The 21,195-nt window shown below is 41.2% G+C and overlaps 1 protein-coding gene across 8 annotated transcripts in view; it reads right to left on the bottom strand.

Annotated features, from left to right (window-relative positions):
• ADGRA3 (adhesion G protein-coupled receptor A3) overlaps positions 1 to 21,195 on the bottom strand; it is a 182,385-nt gene that overhangs the window by 48,219 nt on the left and 112,971 nt on the right. For 6 of the 8 annotated variants that reach the window (XM_042855418.2, XM_042855417.2, XM_042855416.2 and 3 more), the window contains 5 exons: positions 18,786 to 18,857; positions 17,699 to 17,770; positions 13,738 to 13,898; positions 11,733 to 11,946; positions 9,188 to 9,352 (listed from right to left, as the gene is read on the bottom strand). In XM_042855418.2, the coding sequence (XP_042711352.1) occupies positions 9,188 to 9,352; positions 11,733 to 11,946; positions 13,738 to 13,898; positions 17,699 to 17,770; positions 18,786 to 18,857 (684 nt within the window). The remainder of the gene's footprint in view (positions 1 to 9,187; positions 9,353 to 11,732; positions 11,947 to 13,737; positions 13,899 to 17,698; positions 17,771 to 18,785; positions 18,858 to 21,195) is intronic. The other 2 variants (XM_065597020.1, XM_042855419.2) reach the window with 2 other exon arrangements.

Raw genomic sequence — 21,195 nt, 5'->3', positions numbered from 1 at the left:
TATAAAAGTAAATTCACCTAGGAACATTTACAGCCATCTGCTCAGAATAATTTCCTCTTTGAGTCAAAGCCTGATTTCCATATAGTCTCAAAGGTGAAAAATTCCCCTATTATTACTGTTTCAGTACTACAAATGGAAGTCTGCTATAGTAAGCCCAGCTATAGTGAACCCCCTGATAGAATGAGAATTTTCTGAAACCCTATTTCCTTCCAGTGAATTCCAGAGGGGCAAAATCCTATTACAGTGAACAATCACTGAGCAGCACAGGTTAATTTAATGGAATACACTTTAAAATAAGCCTTTACCATCTGTTTCTACCTCTAATGGCAAATCAGAAAAGAAAAATTCACAATTGTATCATAAAAAAAAACATAAGTGATTTAAATGACTGTGTATGTTCTTTAATGAATACAGCTCGCATCTGTTCAATTTTCTTCACTTTTCAGACTCAAGACAGGAAGTAAACTCCTATTCCCCAATATAATACATTTTCCCTAACAAACAGAAATCACTAAGAGGAAGATTTTTACTGTGCTCCTTTATTTTCACATTACACCGTTATTATTGAATTTATCAGTAATTCCATTATGGAGCTTGATCATACAAAATATCCTTTAGACCAATACTTACGTCTCAAACTATGAATTTTAGCTCAGTGAAAGTACTTTTAGACATTATAAAAATGCATTAGAAGTTTTAGTTTGAGAAATACAAATAAATCCCTTTTTCCCCTAGTCAAAACATAAGCTAGTTTTAAGATTTTTTTTTTTAATTGTCTGGCACTTAGTCCTGTATATGCATCTCTACTTTCTAATTTTTTTAAATTGACAAATACAACAAAAGAGTTTCCTATATGCTTGCATGACTGTAGCTATTTTGGGAGTCAGTGTAAACCCTTAACTAGCAAATATTAACAATGAAATAAACAGGCTTATTAACTGAGTCTTATAATAATATATGGAGATATCCTATCTCCTAGAACTGGAAGGGACCTTGAAAGGTCATCAAGTCCAGCCCTCTGCCTTCACTCGCAGGACCAAGTACTGATTTTTCCCCAGATCCCTAAGCGGCCCCCTCAAGGATTGAACTCACAACCCTGGGTTTAGCAGGCCAATGCTCAAACCACTGAGCTATCGCTGAAGGACTTCAGCACAGAACAGGGAAGCAAAGTAAGACAGTTACTCAATTGAAGGGAGTAGTGGGGAAGAAGAGAGGCCAAGGAATATTAAAGTAAGGTAACAGTCCCTTCCCTCAAATATAAAAGTTAAAGCTCCCAGATCTCAAATTTCATTATGTATTTCATCAGGAAGGATGAAGACAAGGGAAAGAGGATGACAGGCGAAAGTGAGCTAATGGCAGAGCAACACTCAACAAAAAGGGTGTGATGCACCCAAACAATACTGCTAAAAATGTGAGAAAGGGGAGGTCACTTACTTGTAACAGGGACTACACATCTCAAAGAACTTCCAATCTGCATTCCAAAGACAGTTATGAGCATGCACCTGGAGCTTTTCAAAGTAGTAGCGTCCATCAGTGTGTGCATGCGCTCTTGCATTACCTCATGGTTTCGCCCAAGGCGATAAAGGATGGGACAGATTGACATCATCTTCGGTTTCTTCTCCACCACAAATCTACCAGCAGAGGGGAAGGAGAGTGGGATTGGAATACAGATAGGGACCACACATCTTGAAGAACCTCCAGTTACAGGTAAGTAACCTCCCCTTTTTCTTTGAGTGGTGGTCCCTCTTGTATTCCATTGAGTGTGATTAACAAGCAGTATCCTAGTTAGGAAGAGGGGTGAAGAAGAGGACGGAACCATGGAAAAGAGGACTGCTGCACCAAACGAGGCATCCATGAAGAATCATGCACTAGATCATAATGAGAAGAAAAGGTGTGTATTGAACTCCACGTGGCCGCCTTAGATATGCCCGCAAGGGGCATGTTGTGGAGTGCGGCGGCAGTTGATGCTCGCACTTTCGTGGAATGGGACCATCTCGATAATTGATAGAGCGTAATGCACCCTAAGGCCTGCTTTGAGATTCTCTGGGTGAAGATGGCCTGCCTTTTAATTCTCTCCACTGTGACAACAAATATTCTAGGAGACTTCCAGAAAGACTTTGTAGGTAAAAGGCCAGAGCCCTATGGACATCAAGGGTGTGAAGCCACTGTTCCTCATTTGAGGCATGTGCTTTGGGAAAGAAGTTTGGCAAATATATGGGTTGGTTGAGATGGAAGTGGAAAACCACATTTGGTAGAAATTTGGGACGCAAGAACAGTGAAACTTTGTCCTTATGAAACATGCTGAAAGGGGGGTTTGCCATCATGGCTCCCAGTTTGCCAATCCTTCTTGCAGAGGTGAAAGAAACCAGGAAAGCAACATTAATGGAAAAAAGAGAGAGAGAGGGGGCAGGAGGCCAGGGGTTCAAAGGGAGAGTTCATTAATGACGTAAGGACAAGGTTGAAGTCCCACTGAGGAGTGATAGGCTGAATGGGTGGGTATTTACGTACAAGGCCCTTCCAGAATCAGGTATTCAAAAGGTGAGTAAAAACCAAATGTCCCTCCACCAGAGGGTGGAAAATGCTAAAAGCCGCTGCATGAACCTTGATGGAGTTGACAGCAAGTCCTGAGGCCTTCAGATACAGGAAATAGTCTAAGAGCATCGGGATGCCAACAGCTTGGGTGCAAGACCATTCTGTGAAATGCACCCATTTAATAGGATCACCTCGTGGAGTCCTTCCTGCTACTGGAGAGGATATTTTGTACTGCCAACGAACATTCTCATGCTAGCGGAAGCGTCCATCCAAAAACCAAGCTGTCAGATAAATTGTCCCTGGAGCTGGGTGTCTGAGTGTACCATTGTGTTGTGTGAGCAGTTCCGGAAATGTCGGGAGCGGATGTTTCAACATGCAGAGAAGCAGAGGAAACCAGAACTGGTGAGGCCAGAACGGAGCGATCAGGATAACCATCACCTTCTCCTAGAGTTTGTGACGGACGCCTGGCAGAAGTGGTAGGGGGGAGAAGGCATAGTTGATCCAGTCCAACCAATCAATGACCAGGGTGTCGCTCTGCAAGTGGGCACTGAGTCCCCCCCTTGAGCAGTACTGAATGCACTTGGTGTTGGTCTGAGATACAAAGAGGTCCCTGACAGGAGCTCCCCATTGACCAAAAATGTCCACCATTACCATGCCGTACAATTCACATTTGTGGTGAATTGCAAAGTTCCTGCGGAGACCATCAGCAATCATGTTCTGGGTCCCTGGTAGGTAGGCCAGCCACCAATAGGATATTGTGGGTAATGCACCATTTCCAGAGGCACAATGCTTCCAAGCACACCACTGGAACCTTGTGCCTTCTTGCTCATTTCTATAGTAAATTGTAGTTGTCAGACATGACGAGAACATGATGAGAATGGATGGATGGTAAAAATATGCGGCATGCCTTGCGTACCGCCCAAAGTTCCAGGATCTTAATATGCAGCCTTCCGTCTTGAGTGGTCTAAGTTCTTTGTATCATGTGATCTCCCATGTGTGCTCCCCAGCTGTTGAGCAATGCATCTGTTATGATTGTCACACTCAGGGAGGACTGAAGGAAGGGCTGACTGCATCAAACTTGGAGCAGGACTGTCCACAATCAGAGGAAGGAGATGACTTCTGGTGGTCATCTTCTGGGATGGTGAGAACGGTGTCCATGGGTTGGTGCATGGGGGAGTAGACACCTTACAGCTATATTTGTAGACAGCAGAAGCACAGGTTAGCAAAGGTCGTGATATACGTGCACGCTGCCATGTGGCCGAGAAGGGAAAAGCAAGTTCTAGTTGAGATCGAAGGGTTGGATGTCACTGAAGGGAACAGGTCCAGTAAGGTCTAGAACCTGACTTTTGGCAGATAAGTACATGCAGAGGTTGCATCGATGAGTGCTCCACTGAACTCCAGTGACTGTGTAGGGTGCAAAGTCGATTTCTCAACATTCACCCTTACCTCTAGGTAGGAGAGGAGTAGAAGGAGCTGGGATGTCAATACATTAACTTCCTTTCTGGATCGCACCGCCAACAGCTAGTCATTTAGGTAAGGAAAAATAAGGACTCTTTGCCATCGGAGGCAAGCCGCTATCACAGAGAAAACTTTTGTGAAGACTCGTGGAGCAGTGGTATGTCTCAATGGGAGGACCCTGTATTTGAAGTCTCACAGACCACCGTGAACCTCAGGTACTGTCTGTGGGTTGAGTGGATATCAACATGGAAGTAGGCATCCTGCATAATCGAAAGCCGTAAACCACATGCCTTTTTCTAGCTAGGGAATGATGGCCATAAGTGTGATCACACAGAATTTCAGCTTGAGAACTGAATAATTAAGGCGTCAAAATTCCAAGATTGGTCTCCACCTCCCTTGCTTCTCAAGCACCAGGAAATATTTGGACTAGAACCCTGTGCCCTGAAAGCCTGCAGGGGCTGGTTCCACTGCTCCTCTCTGCAGGAGGGAGACCATGTGACATTGCACCCCATAATGCTTTATGGAAATATGCTTATGAATGTATATATGACATAACTGGAATATGTTTTATGCTACATATGCCATGTAACATATCTCTGCAAAGGTTATGGGCTACTGAATATAATTCATCCTATTTGTATGCGTGTACCATTTTTGTATTTGAAGCTTTGAATATTGGCTGTGTACTAGTTTGATTTTTAATAGCTTTAGTAAGGCATTAGGTCAGCTTCTTAAGAAAGGAATTTGCAAGTTAAGTGCCCAATCAAGAAACACTTAATGAACAGTGGACCTTGGAAAACTCCAATCCACATAAGAAGTCTACCTGGGGACGTTCAAGGTAGCATGTGAACAATGGCTGCCACCTGTAAAGTTCTGAGTCATGCATGGACACGTGACTTGCCCATGTGACTCCAAAACTCCATCTTGTAGCTGGGATTCTACACAGGGGGAGGGAGGTGACACCACCCACAAGAGAAAGGAACCCCCTCCACTTTGTCTTCAACTGGCTCAAGAGATAGCCTCTCCACCCCAAAGGATACCTGAAAGAAACTGGAACAAAGGACAGTAACTACAGGGGTGTGAGTGATTGCTGGACCCAGACTAGGAGGCTGGTCTGTAAAAGAGGCTTATTGGAACATCTCTGAGGGTGAGATTTTATCTGTATTCAGTTTTCTTACTGTATTCGGCTTAGACTTGTGTGTTTTATTTTATTTTGCTTGGTAATTCACTTTGTTCTGTCTGTTATTACTTGGAACCACTTAAATCCTACTTTTGTATTTAATAAAATCACTTTTTACTTATTAATTAACCCAGAGTATGTATTAATACCTAGGGGGACGAACAGCTGTGCATCTCTCTCTATCAGTGATATAGAGGGCGAACAATTTATGGAATTTACCCTGTATAAGCTTTATACGGGGTAAAACAGATTTTTGGGGGGTTGAACCCCATTTGGAGTTGGGTACTTGAGTGTTGGAGACAGGAACACTTTTTAAGCTGTTTTCAGTTAAGCCTGAAGCTATTGGGGGATGTTGTTCAGACCTGGGTCTGTGTTTGTAGTAGGCTAGTGTGTCTGGCACAACCAGGCAGAATGCTGAAGTCCCAAGCTGCCAGGGAAAACAGGCTCAAGGGTAGTCTCAACACATCAGATGGCAGTCCCAAAGGGGGTGTCTGTGATCCAACCCGTCACAAACCACCTCTAGGGTAAGAATACTGTCATGAGAGTGATCCCTGAAACAGGATCAGAACGGGGGATATGAAGGAGGTGGTGTCAAACTTTATCATATAGCTGTGTCGAATGACATCCAGAACCCAATTTGTCCATTGTTATCACACTCCATGCTGGTAGAAATAGTTTGAGATGGCCTTCGAATCGGGTGTTTGGCAAGAGCGTAGGAGTACAAAATTGAAGGCTCTCTAGATGCACTTAGAAATATCACTTACCCAAAAGTTGGGTGTGCTGTGCAGAGGACTGCACTGGCGGACCAGGCAGATGAGAGCTGTAGATCTTCAGGCGCTTCTGTAGAGGTTAATATGCCTGTTGGTGGTAAATCTGGGGAGTCTTATAGCATTGCATAGGCAGCGGGCCATAAAATTTTCATTTAGGCACTGGTGTATAAATGCCTAGGGATTGTAGGGTGGCTCTAGAACCTTTCAGTGAGTGTAAGGAATCATCTGTCTTCTGTATGAATAGGTGTGAATCATCAAAAGGGAGATCCTCAACTGTGCTCTGTGCCTCTCTAGACAAGCCTGAGGAATGTAACCAGGATTCCCTCCTCATGAGGATTCCAGTCATCACTGTACATGAGGACGTGTCTGCGGAATCAATCGCAGCCTGAAGTATGGTCCTAGAGACGAACTTGCTCTCCTCCAAAATAGCCTGGAAGGTTAAGGGGGTGGAGCGTGGAAGCTGTTTGGCCTGCTCTCTATCAGGCTAGATCACCAGGGAATTAGGCAGAGAATAGAAGAACAGAAACTCAGACCTCCTTGGTGGCGGGGGGAGGGGGGAGGGAGAAGGGGGTACATAGTACCTCTTTTCGGCCCCCTTTGGGGTGGGGAGAACGTGACCAGGGTAGACTACACGGTGCATGTCGGTTAGAGAATGGCATAATTGATCGAAAGGGTCACTCTGGCCGAAACTGATGCATGCAAGTTGTCTAGTAGTTGTTGCTGACTGTAGTGCACCTCCCTCCAATGGGATCTGCAGAACATTAGTTATTCTCCTGAAACTGACGGTAGTCATCTGGGGAAGAGGAGGGCATTGATGACACAGCTGCGTCTGGGGACAACGAGGGGAACCGCTCCAGATCCACTGGTACTGTAGGAGCCGGGCTGACTGGCGTATCGTCCAGCCCCAGTTCCGGACATCTACTCAACAAAAGATGGGGCAGTGAGACAGAGGATTCCTTCCAGGTTGAGTGAGATGGTTCTGAAGTGAATATTAGGGCCACAACTCCAATCTGGCCAACCTGGTTGATCCTGCAGTTGTTGTGGCAACCTTCCCATCCCCAGACACGGGTGCTGGAAACTGCCGAAACAGCACCACAAAGTCCTTAATCCTATAAAAATGACCATGAACACTAAAATTACTACAAAAAAGAATAAAAAGTTTTCCTAGAAAGTTTGGAAATTGCATCACCAACAATGAGAGAAAAGCAGAAGCTCCAGCTCGGATCAAGCAATGGTGAGAAGGAACTCAAGACGTGGTTGGTCTGCCCCGCCCTTTATCACCTTGGGCGAAACCATGAGGCAGTGCAAGGGCGCAGGCGTGGACCATCAGACACTCCAGCTCCAAGTGCATGTGCATAACCCTCAGTGGAATACAATAGGGACCATCACTTGAAGGAGAACCTGAGAAGACCCTTTCTACAAGCTTACATAGGGGTGGTCGCAGTATCACCAGAGTGCAAGGGTATTAGAGTAAGCCTTTCAACTACAAAATAATTTAATTTTAGAAAGGGAAGGTTGAGATTTAAAATCAATCCAAAAGGTAGAAAGTCAGATACATTAGACATCATGGGTGAAATCTGGTTCCACTGAAGTTGATGGCAAAACTCCCACTGTCTTCAACAGAATCCAAAATTTCATCCCAAAATGGATTAATGAGGCTAAATAAAAGTATTTCCTTATGCTTATGTATTGGAGGTTTGATTCCTATCAGCGTTCACGTCGCACTCTCTGGCAGTAGCCGGCCCCAAGCCAGGGAAGCTATTGATCCAACCAGTGGACCAAATTCAGTGATGAATCCTGGTGAAAAATGTAAGCTCTTTTAGATCAGAGGTTCTAAGTGTGCGCTGGGGGATGCTGTGTGCTGGGGGATGCTGAATATATTCCGGGGAAGGGAGGGCAGGAGAAAAGCTTTAGGGGGAAAGGGGAAAAAGGAAAAAAAAACCAAAACCTTACTGTGCACATTTTACCCACAGCAACGGATAAGTAGCAAAGCGGATTCCTCCAGACATATCAAGTCCTCAGATGGCATGGTGTATTTGACTCTAGATGGCGCCATGTATTTTGATGGATTTCTGTTACGCCTGCATAGCATTATACAAAGGCACTGCCATCTATACGTTAATCAGTTGGCTACAATGTGGTGTGCACATTTAATTGAAGATAGAAGGGGATCAATAGCTGTCTCAAGCATCCAATCCAGGATGGATTTGCTCTGCTCCAAAAAGCACTATTACTCTAGTAACAACAGTGTGATGCAAGTAAGCAGTATCTCACTTAAAATTTACAGAACTGTATAACTGAATGGCTCTGTTTGAATCAATTGCCTATAAAGAAGTTAGATACGAGCTACAAAGAGCTCCAACTTAGTGATGGGGGGTGGGATAATAGGAAAGAGGTTTACAAAAGAAAAACAATACCAGGAAGTACCTTCTAAGCCAGCACAAGTAAATGAATCATAAGAGTGATCACTCTTTTTCATAAGAAAAACGTCTATGAACGTAAAAAATAGCACCAATAGAAGAGAGACATGCTAACAACATTTTGTTTCTCACTGGGAACTACTGCAGTAAGGCGCAAAAGAGAAGTTAGAAAAAGAATTACCTTACATATAGGGAATCTAATTGTGATAGCTGGCACCTCCAGAAGTAATGTGTTGTTAGCGTGACCAGCAGCAAAGAGATCAGAAAAGGGAAAACAGGTGAAAAGATAAATAAGTAAAGAATAAAAACAAGACCCAACACAATGGAAAACTAGAGCAGCCACTGGCAGTACAAACAATTATAAAAAGGAGATGGCACTCATTACAATTATTGTACTATTTAAAAGGACCAGATATTTCATAGTATTGTTGTAGTGATTTCATATATGGGAGACAATGAAAAACTTGGAAGTAAAATACTAATATTGAAGAAAAACCCTGTACTAGCCTGTGTTCCAAGTTTAAGTTACAAGCCACCTCAAAAACTCTGTTCAGCTATATTTACATATTTAGAATATCATATTTTACTGTCAATTTCTTTTCTAAAGGATTTGTGCAATATAGGTTAAAATGTACCAATATTTCACAATATCATTGCTTGCATTTCTTTCGGCCATATTCTAATTTAGTATAATTAGAAATGTGAGAACTCATTACATCTTATGCAGGAGCACACACCAGTAAGGTGCCTTTCAGCATAACCTCCTAATTGAAAAGCAGAATCAAACAAACAACACTTCTTCATGAAACAAATTTGCTGTCACCAACCTGAAATCTCCTTTATTGTTGACAACCCGCTCTGGAAGGCAATACTGTGCAGAGCTCTCTAACACCACAATGTCTACAGTTCTTGTATTATTCCCACGTCTGGTTTGCACATGACAACCCCAGTTGCCAGTGGATCCAGCTTGAATATTTGAGATAGTCAAGGCACTATGAAGACAAAAAAAATTATTATTGAACTTCAGCAAAATGTATGAAAAGCATTTATTAAAAGATGAATAGTGCTCAGAAAGACCAAAGAAGCAGCAGCTCAGTAATGTCTCTGTGAATGGCCTTACAAAAACTGGGGACCAACTACCCAGGAGCCCAAGAACTAGTAATTAACTGTGGCAAAGATCTAATAAGCAGGACTGGCTCCAGGCACCAGCCCAATAAGCAGGTGCTTGGGACGGCCAACGGAGAGGGGCAGCACATCCGGCTCTTTGGTGGCAAGTCGGCGGCGGGTCCCTCACTCCCTCTCGGAGTGAAGGACCAGCCGCCGAAGACTGAAGCGGCTGCGGTAGAGCAGATCGCGATTTTTTTTTTTTTTGCTCCTTGGGGCGGCAAAAACCCTGCAGCCGGCCCTGCTAATAAGTCATGTAACTCCCTACGAAAGCAGAACTGTTTGCTATAGTTACAGACAGGCAAACTGATTTTTAAGTTAGTTGGAAGCCATGCAAAAATTCAAAACGAAAATTTTGGTTTGAGTCGATCTGAATACAAAAATTGCAAAAAAATGTAGTGAGTTGAAAATATCTGTTTTGGGTCTAACAAACAGACTGAGGAGAAGGGGAGGTGGTAGTCTCATAAAAGATGGTTACTTACCTGTATTGTAACTGTTGTCCCTCCAGGTGTGGGTGCAGATGTGCTTTCCACTCAGATATGTGTTCACTCAGTGCACCAAAGCCAGAGAACTTTGCCTAATGTTACTTATGGGGTAGTGCTCACTATTTAAGAGCAGAGCTATCCTGACTGCCACGTCCTCCCCCCTGGTTCCTTTGTATCGAATGTCAAGAATAGAGACTCCAATGCAGAAGACGGAAGGTGGGTCATGGAATACACATCTGTAGTCACATCTTGAAGACCACCACTTACAATACAGGCAGGTAAGTGTCTTTTCTTCGAGGATTTGCAGAAATATATTTCCACACAGGTGACTCACAAGCAGCACTCAAGAGCTGGGAATCAAAGTCTACTTAAAAATGACCGACCTAGACACAGCAGAAATTCCATAGTGACTGGTAACAAAAAAAAAAAGTATGCATAGAGACCAGGTAGCAGTCCTGCAAGTGTCCAAAACTGAAATATCACATGCTATCAAAATTGCTTGGGCCCTCATCAAATGCGCCCGCAGTCTCTGTGGAGGCACAATCTGAGCTACTCCATATGCTGATATAACACAGGAAGTTTACTGGGAGTTCCTCTGAGACCTTTTCCACTCTGCTTAATCAGAACACCATGTCCAGTTCTGGGAGAACACTTCATCCAGTTCTCTGGGATCCAAAAATTACAATTCAACTCCAGATTTTGTCACTCAGGTTCCTTTATTTGGCATACAGCAACACTATGTTTAGTTGATCAGACACAAGTATATGGGGTGGGTTTTGGGCATACCACACACCCAAAGTTACACAGAAAACCTCTTCCTTTATGTACATCTACACATTACATCGCATCAGACATTTTGGGATTGGTTTGGTTACTTTGAAGGAACCAATACCTGTGCCGCATGCCCTGAGCATGCATTGTTTACGCTCAACCTACTATTTAGTTCATCACTCCTAACTTATCTTGTCCATTGTTAATAAATGGTTCCATGGGTGTTCTCTCAGCCCTTAAATAGCCTGGGGAGGGGCTGGAGGCACAGAGCATGAGCACTGCTCTGAGGAATACTGCTAGGCAGAGATCTCTGGCTTTGATGCCCTGGGTATGAGCATATCTGAGTGGAATATACATCTGCAACCACTCAAAGAAAAAGAAAAAAAAAACCACACACACATTTAGCCCAGTGTTTAGGGCAGTCAAGATGTGGGAGACGCAGACTCAATTCCCCCCGTCCCACAAGTGTAGAAGGGATTTGAACTTGCATTTCCTTTAATACAGAAGAGCGTGCCATAGGCACTGGTATATGGGAAATTCTGGTGTGGAACTCAATCTCTCCTGTTGAAGCTGTTCCAATTTGTATAAATAATTAAATGGTCACTGGAGCAGAGACTTGAACTCAGTGCCCTAACCACCAGGTTATATAGGGTCATTCACACTCTCTGGCCCAATGATTATTCACTGTCATAATGACTATGAATTGCTATTATGTAATAATGTCTGACGGGGGCATTTCTTCCAAACCTTCACTGTTGCAGTTTATATATTCACATCAAAACAAACTGAGAAGAGGCTATTTGCCACCAACTACTTTACTAAGCAATATGAACCAAGACACGTGTGTGTGTGTGTGTGTGTGTGTGTGTGTGTGTGGGGGGGGGGGGGGGGGGGGGGGGGGGGGGGGAGAGAAGGGTCTACACTACACAGATGTTTTTCACAAGGAATTTACCTTGCAATCAGTGAGCAATTATGAATTATGTTCTTTTCAACAAAAATACCCTGAGATTCATCAGTTTCAACGATCTTCCCATCCTGGTACCACAATACTTGCATGTCTTGATCAATATATGAAGCCATGCATTGGAAGGGCAGACTGTCTCCTTCAAAGACAACCTGACGATGAGATGGAGTCATGTAGAAAGATGGTAATTCAAGAGGAGGTTCTAGAAACCAAAAGGACCAAAAAAAAAAAAAAAAAAAAAAAATCAACAAAACTTCAAATTTAAAAATATAGTTAGATACTATGCTTTACAGACCCACTCTAACAAAAAAAATCCTTAATTTTAATATTCATGAAAAGAAGAAATGTTTTTTTCTTTGGAATATAGTTTGATATAATCAGATCTCTCTCTTAGCTGGCTTTTTAAAAAAAAGAGCTGGGAAGGATTTAAATAAACTGTATTTCATAATGACTCACATCTTCAATTGACCTCCAATGGGCTAACTATATATTTCAAAAACTGTATTCAGTCAGTTTAATTAATTACAGAAGCTGTTTGCCAGCCTAGTTCCGGGGGGGGTGTGGGGGGGGGGAAGGCAATACAAATAAAACAATTCTGTGCATTTATATATGGTTGTTTTACAAATATTAAGCAACCTTCAAAATTACAAGTGATATATGTTAATATGTTTAAGATTTACAGATTGGTAAATTTAGGCAATTTTCTCAAGATCCCAGAGTGAACTGGTAAACAGAGACCCACAGGCCCTCACTCCCAGTCCCATGCTGCATGAACTTTACAATCACGGATTGATAGGAAAGTAGTATACTTGGTTTATACCGAGAGCTTAATATTCTTGATAACTCCCAGTTTTGACAACAGAATGAGAAGTAATCCTCCTAACAGTAATTTGTATGCAGTTCTCAACATATCATTCAGAGAAGTTAGTCCTGAATTACAGTAGTGAACTGTACAAAAACAGGTGGAATTTACTACAATTTTAAATACTTAAATCATGTTCTTTATGCTCTCTTTATGTAGCCCTCTCAAGTCTCACATAACCACTGGAACTATCTAGATTAGGAAAATAGGTAGTGTTGGAAAACTTGCTACCTAAATGTAATACTGTCTTGATTTTACACCTATTGCAGACACAATCAAATACCTGTAAAGTGTCTTAGCTGGCCATGATCAACCTCAGCTGCACAGTCCCACTCAACTCAACTTTGAGTGTGACTACATAGCTATGTTAGGGGAATGCAAGGGTCGTTTCTGAGCCTGATGGGCAATACTTCTAGTGGTTTCAGTGACCCATCAACTTGATTCCTCTTGTTGTTCCTCTTTAAGGATAATTTGGGGGAAGACCTAGGAATGCTAACAAACTCCTCAATATTCTTTGAAAAAACTGCTAAAGGAAGTTTCTCCTGAGGTTCCTTCTCTGTGCATCTAGCACTGAACCAGACAACTGGCCCAGCAAAGCAGCAGGTTTCTTCTGATTTTCTTCTCTTGGATTTTACTGTTTCATTTCAGGACATCTCAGATTTCTTATTTGGCTCTTTTATGGATTGACTGGTCTCCAAGAAAGATAAGGAGGGAGGTGAATAGGAGAATCAATCTCTCTCCTTTTAACAATTAGGGCTTTAGACTTGGAGGGTTTTGCATAACTCAGATCTAAGCAATCTGCCAGAAAAACCTGGGAAATGGAGGACAAACCCACCAGTTCTCTATTTTTCATGTAAGAAGTCAAGTTTAACTGCTGTTTTTTAAAGGATTGCTCCTCCAAGGGTAAGATCAGGGGCCTAGACAACAACTCTCTCTCTCTGATACCAGAAGCAGCAAGGCAGTCTTAAGACTACTGTCAATCTGTGGACCAGTTTAGTAGAAGGAATCACTATAAACACTACATAGAAGTGCCAAATTGAAGGAAAGCAGAAAAAATAAAGGATTAGCTACTCACACTAAACAAACCCAGTATGCATTAATAATTAAGTGTCATTTAGCCAGAATTCTTACCACATGTTAGAAGCTCCTGCTTAACTGATGTTACTAGTTGTGCTTGCAATGACTTGGGGTAAGCACATTTAGTTTCACGGACTGTTATATTTCTTTCCTTTAACCACTGATGCAGCCACAAAATGTTACAGTCACATAGAAGATAATCAGTTTGAAATTCTCTGTAACACGCAAAAGACAGATAATCACAAGAATAAATGTAATATTCAGTTTTTTGTGTTTACCCTCTTCTTAGTTTTAGAATGCCTATCACAATTTGCTACAAATTTCCTATAAAATCATAGAAATGTAGAACTAGAAGGGACTTCAAGTAGTCATCTAATACACCCTCCTCCATGCTGAGGCAGGATTAAGTATGCCTAGACCATGGAAGTCAAAAAGTGTCAATAAAAGCAAAAGTTAAGAATATTGCACTATATTGTACTGTGTGTTTAAAAAACAGTGTCTAGATTATTACTCAGCAGTGATTTAAACTAAAGTCACTTATTTGTGCTGTAACTCACCAAATGTGAGGGTTTCATGACATGAATTGGATCCATGCCAATACTGCCTGGGCACAAACTTTTAACTAGAAGAGTTTTCCTGCTTTTCTTCCTCCTGTGGTTCCTGTTCTGAATCTAAGGAGGACACTTTGTATTTCCTTCTCTTAAATCTGCCCCTCCCTAGAGAACTGGCATCCGGAGACTCTGAAGAGACAAGAGGAAGGATTCCTGTGTCTTCAATCAAGTTTAGTCTTCTGGCATACTACAGCCTTTTTTAGGATGCCCTTTTTAATTCTGTGAGGACTTGGAGAAGAGAAGGTGCCTAATGACCATGGAGACTAGTTTTTGTACGTCCTTCCCATTTTCCATTTCTTGTTTGCCTGAATGAATGCTCACCATCAGATTCTGATGGGTTAATGGGACAATTCTTGCTGGGAGAACAGATGGGGATCTGCTAACTGAGGGGCAGCAATCTGATTCCCTGTACCTGATCTTTCTTATGCCCAGAATTGAATGCTTTTCCTGCATCTCCTGAGAGGGAAGCTTTGACTGAATCTATACAGAGGAGGCTAACACTGAAGAAAAATTACTATGCCAGATCTGGGTCATCTGGTAAATCTCAGGATTTGGCCCTCATCTGACCTCAGTGCTCTACTGAGGGCTGGCAGTAACTCAAAATCTGCTGGAGGAATCACATTCCTGCCCTAGAAGGGCAAGGAATACCCTGGAGCTGAGCTCACAGCAATCTGCTGGGGAAATCCCTAAAAAGAAGAAGGGAGGAGGGAGTTCTGTGCTGCCTGCCCCCATAAGTTCTTCTCCTGAGTCTACCTGAGTACTTTTCTGCCTCAGGCACTATTGAGGAAGGGCAATGAATGATCAGCATGGACAATGGTTGCAGCTGTGCTCCTGCATACCACTGCCCAAGGCAGGGTGTTTGTCTTATTGCATCAGACAATAGGATAGACTGAAAGATGTACCAGGGGTCCTGTGCTTCTACTGGTTTGGGTCTAGATAGATAGATATACACACACACACACACACACGGAGATATACCTATCTCATAGAACTGGAAGGGACCCTGAAAGGTCATCGAGTCCAGCCCCCTGCCTTCACTAGCAGGACCAAGTACTGATTTTGCCCCAGATCCCTAAGCGGCCCCCTCAAGGATTGAACTCACAATCCTGGGTTTAGCAGACCAATGCTCAAACCACGGAGCTATCCCTCCCCCCTATAGATATACCACTCCTGGCTTGGGAGAGGGATTCCATGAAGGACCCTGCCCAAGTTGGTTTCACTGAGATGTGCATGGCTCCTAACTCACAGAAGACACAGCAATCCCCATCCAGGCATTCCACAAGTGGGGTAGAGAAAACAACATGTCTGTGTTTTCCCCTTCTTACACACTTACATCCCCAGAACCAGAAACAGCTACAGAACGCAAATTTATATCCAAAATATTTTTATTTATATATAGATATAAAATAAATGAATTATTTTGGCCATATATTTACATTCTGTAGCTGTGCTTCTGGTCCTGGGGATGTAAGTGTGTAGTACTGTACACACACACACACACACACACACACACACACACACACACACACACACACACACACACACACACACACACAAAAGGTTTCTCAAACTTTCCTGAAGGTATGAAGGCAATGAACAACTGTCAGGTATAACTGACCATGCCCTCTCCTATCAGGGACTGACGGGTCTGGTTCTGCCTAAGTAGCTGCACACTGCTTGAGCCAAAGCCAGAGCCAGGTTTAACAAATATATGGACCTTGTAGACAAAAAAGAATTTGTAATAACTTCTTTGGCAGAGGGAGTACAGTAAACTCTGGCGCTTACATGAGCAAATTCATGGCCACAATAACAGTTTATTTGAATAATACGATCCACTTGACTGAGGTTTATTTATTTATTTAGTAGAGAAGCAAGAGTAAAAAAAAAAAAAGATCTATAATGGTATAAGGTTAAGATACACATTAAAAACAAATTCTATGCAGTGGTCACTCAAATGTGTTGCCTGTTTCTCTCATTACAGGCTACTACTCACTACTCGTGCAACCATGGGTTTTTTTTTTCCCTCCATTAAAAGAAACCCCATTAACTTCGCTATGATTAAAATAGGCCTTTTCCACATAATTTCTGATTTTAATTGATTCATAAAATCCTCTCATTGTATGTATAACATAACACTTCCTGGTACAAAGACATCCAAATCCCCATTAAAAAGTCTGCTACAGGCAGGAAACAATAATTTATATATCTAAATATAATCTCAAAAAGGGCCCCTCAGTCTGAACTGATTTGTTTTTCATCTTTGTTAAAAATCTCTACTTCATGTGTATTTTATTATTTCACCAGTAACAGCAAACAGTGCCCAAAAGATTATGCAAACCAAGGCACAAACACTTAACATTGAAACAATATATATTCCTAACTGGGGAGTTCTGATACAAGCCTTTTGGTCTTTATTAACAGGAATTCCTAAAGACACATTTTAAATACTAATATTGATATCCAAGAGGTTGTAACAGCCTCATTAAGTTCTTAAACAGACTCATGCTCTTCAGTACAGGGACCATTTTTAATAGTACAGTGCTGAGCGTATTGTTAGAGCTCAAGAAATAAACTATGAATAATAATCAGACTTGGGAGGAGGCACTATCTGCCTTGGAATAAGGAGAGAGTTGACTTCATGACCAGTGCCAGTACCTTGAGAATCTGCAAGACTACTGATATGGCAGCCCAACCTATATAGCGGTCATAGAATATACAAACTTGTAACAGTCAGGTTGTGATGAAGTAATTCATCCACTTTCTACATACACAGTATCACAATAAGGAACTACGGACTGCTAAAGGAGCGAAGAGAAAAACAGAATGAGATTGAGACACATGCCTTTTTATATTCCACAGTCACACTTTTTGTTCTTGGAGACCTATAAACTTTTGGAGAGTATCTTTGTTCATTTGTAAAATAAGACAAAAAGGCCGACATTTTCTTTAATGCAAAATAATAATTGGCATGTGCAGGGTGGGATTTTCAAAAGTTCTCAATGATAGCCTAACTCTGATCCCACTGAGAAGAGCCAGGCAAAGACTGAGTACTTTTGAAAGTTACATCCAGAGTACTTTTCATCTTCAAACTATGTCTAACCCTTGTACCATTTCCTCATGCAAAATTCTGCACCTATATCAATCCAAGCCTACTCAGAAATATACAGTTGTAATATGTTTAACAAACAAAACAAAATCTAAATTGCCAATGTCTAATTGGGATAGCATTGAATGTGTAGATCTGTCAAAATCAAAAATATTGTTTGCTTTAATTTAGTTGCTTTGCACTCAAAAAAAAGTCTACTGAAGCTCACCATGTTTACCCTTTTAAACTGGTTTTTAAAATTGCTGAAACACTTATCTAAGAATGATACAAATTAAAACTAAAATTAATATTTACTTACAAAGACTTTAGTGAGTTAAGATGATCAAGGGTTCCTTGCGTTAGTGCAGAAAACAAATTCCCTGAAAGATTTCTAGGACATAAAATGGCAATAATTAAATTGTTTTATACTTAAGAAATACATTTGACACTAAGTTATGTAATTAAACACATTTCCTCTTTCAAAATGTGTTTTTTTATTTTTTAAAAGTAACTTATGAAATGACAATCAATCATCGAAAAAGGACATGGGAGCAGTCTTTAAAACATTAGACATCACAACGTAAGCCTGATGGCCCAGCTAGAGAACCCTAACAGCCAAATGTTCCCCCATTCTTCTCTTTTATTTGAAAGTATTATGAGTTTGAGAATAAATTATTCAACTCAAATATTTCATTTTTGTTTAAAATGAGAATTATGTTGAAATATACACCAGAAAAAAAAGCATATTTAAATTTTATTTCAAAATTGCCAAATAATCAGTGTTACCAGAAAGGTAGTGCAAGAAAACAACCTGCTTAGATATACCATTAAAAAAAAAAAAAAAAAGATTTCACATCATAGATTTTCTCATAGGCGGCTCATCTGGAAGTGCTGCAGAGACACCAAGGAACACATGGGGCAAAGGGAGTGTTCTGTGTCTGTGGAATACAACCTCTTTTGCCAACTTAAAAAAAAAAAAACCCCAAACCTTCAATGTGTCCAAAGGACATCTCATCAAGTCCTCCGCAAGGAGAATAGTCACCTTAATGCTCTGTCATAAAGGACAAAAGTTAAGAGATAATGTAATGCTGAAATAGTCTTCTAGGGAAAATATGTATTATAGACAAGTACCCCTTTTTCTTCTTTCCTATATTTTCCAAGAATTCAAAACTAGGGGAGGCAGCAGCAGACAAGGCATGGGACTGGTTCTATTCTTTATTCTCCCATTGACTAGCTGACTGGGTGACTGTAGGCAATGCAACATAACCACTATGGCCTTAATCTAGTGAACCATTTAAGCTTGTGCTCAACTTTAAGCATTAGTAGTCCCACTGAAATAAAGAAAGGTTGAATTAAATGAGAATAATACATTCTTTCTCAAACATGTACAACAGAATTATACTTACAATCTAACAAGATTTATGAGTCCTCTAAATATATCTGCATTCAGGCAGCCTATTTTGTTGTTACTTAAGTCTCTACAAGGAGAAAGCAAAACAAATATTAATAGCTTCATTTCATCATACAATATATATACTACAAAAAAGGTACTTTAACTGAATAATGGGTCATGCTAAACATAGTCTTCATGAACAGAAAACAGAAGATGTTGGGCTAATTGACTATGTGCTGAACTCTTTCAAAAGGCTTTTGTTATTTAGGCCAGGTCAACACCACAAAAGGGCTTGCGGTCATAACTATACCAGCATACACTCGTAGCATAGACACAGCTTATACTAATAAGAAGTGCTTTTGCCAATATAGTTTATACAAGTTCCCAGAGCAAAATATGTGACACTGTCAAAATGTGTTATAAATGTGTTATGCTGTTATAAAATTTTTGTCCACACTAAGGCTTTTGCCAGTACAGAAATGTCAAAAATATCACACCCCTAACTAACACTATAATACCAGCAAGTTTCTAGCATAGATCTGACCTTATTCAAATTGCAAAATGGCCCCAGTAAAGAAAATTCAGCCCTCTAGGCCCAAATTTGTATCGGAATATTTGTACATATAAATACTACTTAATGTAAGGAACACTGATTTGGTCCCTCAACTGCTTATTTTTTAAGTCGTCAAAAGATGACTACCTAATTTAATTTCCCTTTAGACTTTTTTTCCCCCCCCCAATGACAGATAAACTGCTAGAATCCATGTGAGGACTTTCACCATCGAAAGTCGTAGGAAGGCACATGCATTTTATAATCACTACAGTTTTGATTAATTACTATCAACCAGTTTCTTTCAAGATCCTCCAAATTTTATGGAGCTGGACTTTTGGCTCCTCGGGTGTTATCTATCTATCGTAAGGTTTTATGCTGGCACCCATCACTGAAGTATCACAACACCTTCCATATAAAATCAATTAGCAACATCAAGTCCCTAATGAACCTCATGGATTCTCTGGCTTTTCCCTATTTTGGAGTATAAAATGTTACATTTTTGATTGGCTGATTGATTTGTTTGCATTTTTACATAGGAAGCAGGGCAGGCAGATGGGGTTTTAGTACTGTGGGTATTCTTTTTTAAATGGTGGAAACACTTTGCCAAAGAAGAAGGTTTTACATCATTTCCTAAAGGCGATCTCTAGATTTGCCTAAACTCCTCTGGAAATTCATTCCATAGTCAGAACCCCGCAAACAAAAATGCTTTGTCTCTAGCTCTCAGGTGCTTCATTATGGTCTTTGCAATTTGCATTGTCCCAAAGACGCACAACTGTATCAGTAGTTAATAGATTTAATATAGCTGTGGCTTGGTCCATTAGTTGTTTGGAAGATAGTACCAAGCTCTTAAACTGGCAAGAGCCGATGGGCTTGAGTTCACAGCAGCCCAAACCATAGAGGTTTTCGATCAGCAGCAGCCTGTGTATTGTTTTCAAATTAAGCTTCAAATACAGTATCTCCCACTAATCCAATCTGGAGAAGATAAATACACAGAACACTGTGGGAAGGTGCTCATCACACAATGGAGGTAAAAATGGTATTTTTATATGTTATATGAACATCCAAGCCTTATGAGGAGTCAAACAGGACCCAGAGGCTTCACACCACTTCCAACAAGCTCTTCCAAACATTTCTCCCTTCCAGCCAGCATTATTTCAGTCTTGCCTGAGCTGAATTTCAGCCAGCTGCTTTTCATCCAAGACCTGATGTCTCGACAGTATTTGGACAACTTAGGGCTTGTCTATATTGGCACTTTACAGCACTGCAACTTTCTCGCTCAGATGTGTGAAAAAACACCCCCCTGAGCGCAGCAAGTTTCAGCGCTGTAAAACACCGTGCTCCCAGTGCTGGTAGCTACGCCCCTCGTGGAGGTGGTTCTTTTAGAGTGCTGGGAGAGCTCTCTCCCAGCGCTCTACTGCAACTACACAAGACACGTTAAAGCGCTGCCGTGGCAGTGCTTTATCATTGCCAGTGTAGACTAGCCCTTAGTGGTGGTGGTTGCATCAATGGAGAACAAGACATACAACTGAATCATCACCATACTGTTAACAGTTTTATAAAACAGTACTCCACGGGTGAGGACCTTTAGGGAAGAGAAGCAGTTACCAGTCACCACTCTCAGAGTTCTGTTGGAGATGAATGATTGGAGCCATTGTAGTGTTGTGCTGACTACTCCCACTATTTCACATGAGCAGATTAGAGGTACCAAAGAAACAAGCTGTTAGATGAGCCAGGTAAGCATTTAATTTTTTTAAAATGCTTAAATTTTAAGCACATGCTTAAGTACTTTCCTGAGCTGAGACCTGACTGACTGATTTATTTAGTGCCTATAACATTAGCTAATTAGGAGCTACCAAGATATTTCTAGAGC

The sequence above is a fragment of the Chrysemys picta genome, chromosome 5, assembly GCF_011386835.1.
Source record: "Chrysemys picta bellii isolate R12L10 chromosome 5, ASM1138683v2, whole genome shotgun sequence".
Lineage (NCBI taxonomy): Eukaryota > Metazoa > Chordata > Testudines > Emydidae > Chrysemys > Chrysemys picta.
Note: the sequence above shows the minus strand (reverse complement) of the source record. Positions and strands in the feature narration are given on the sequence as shown.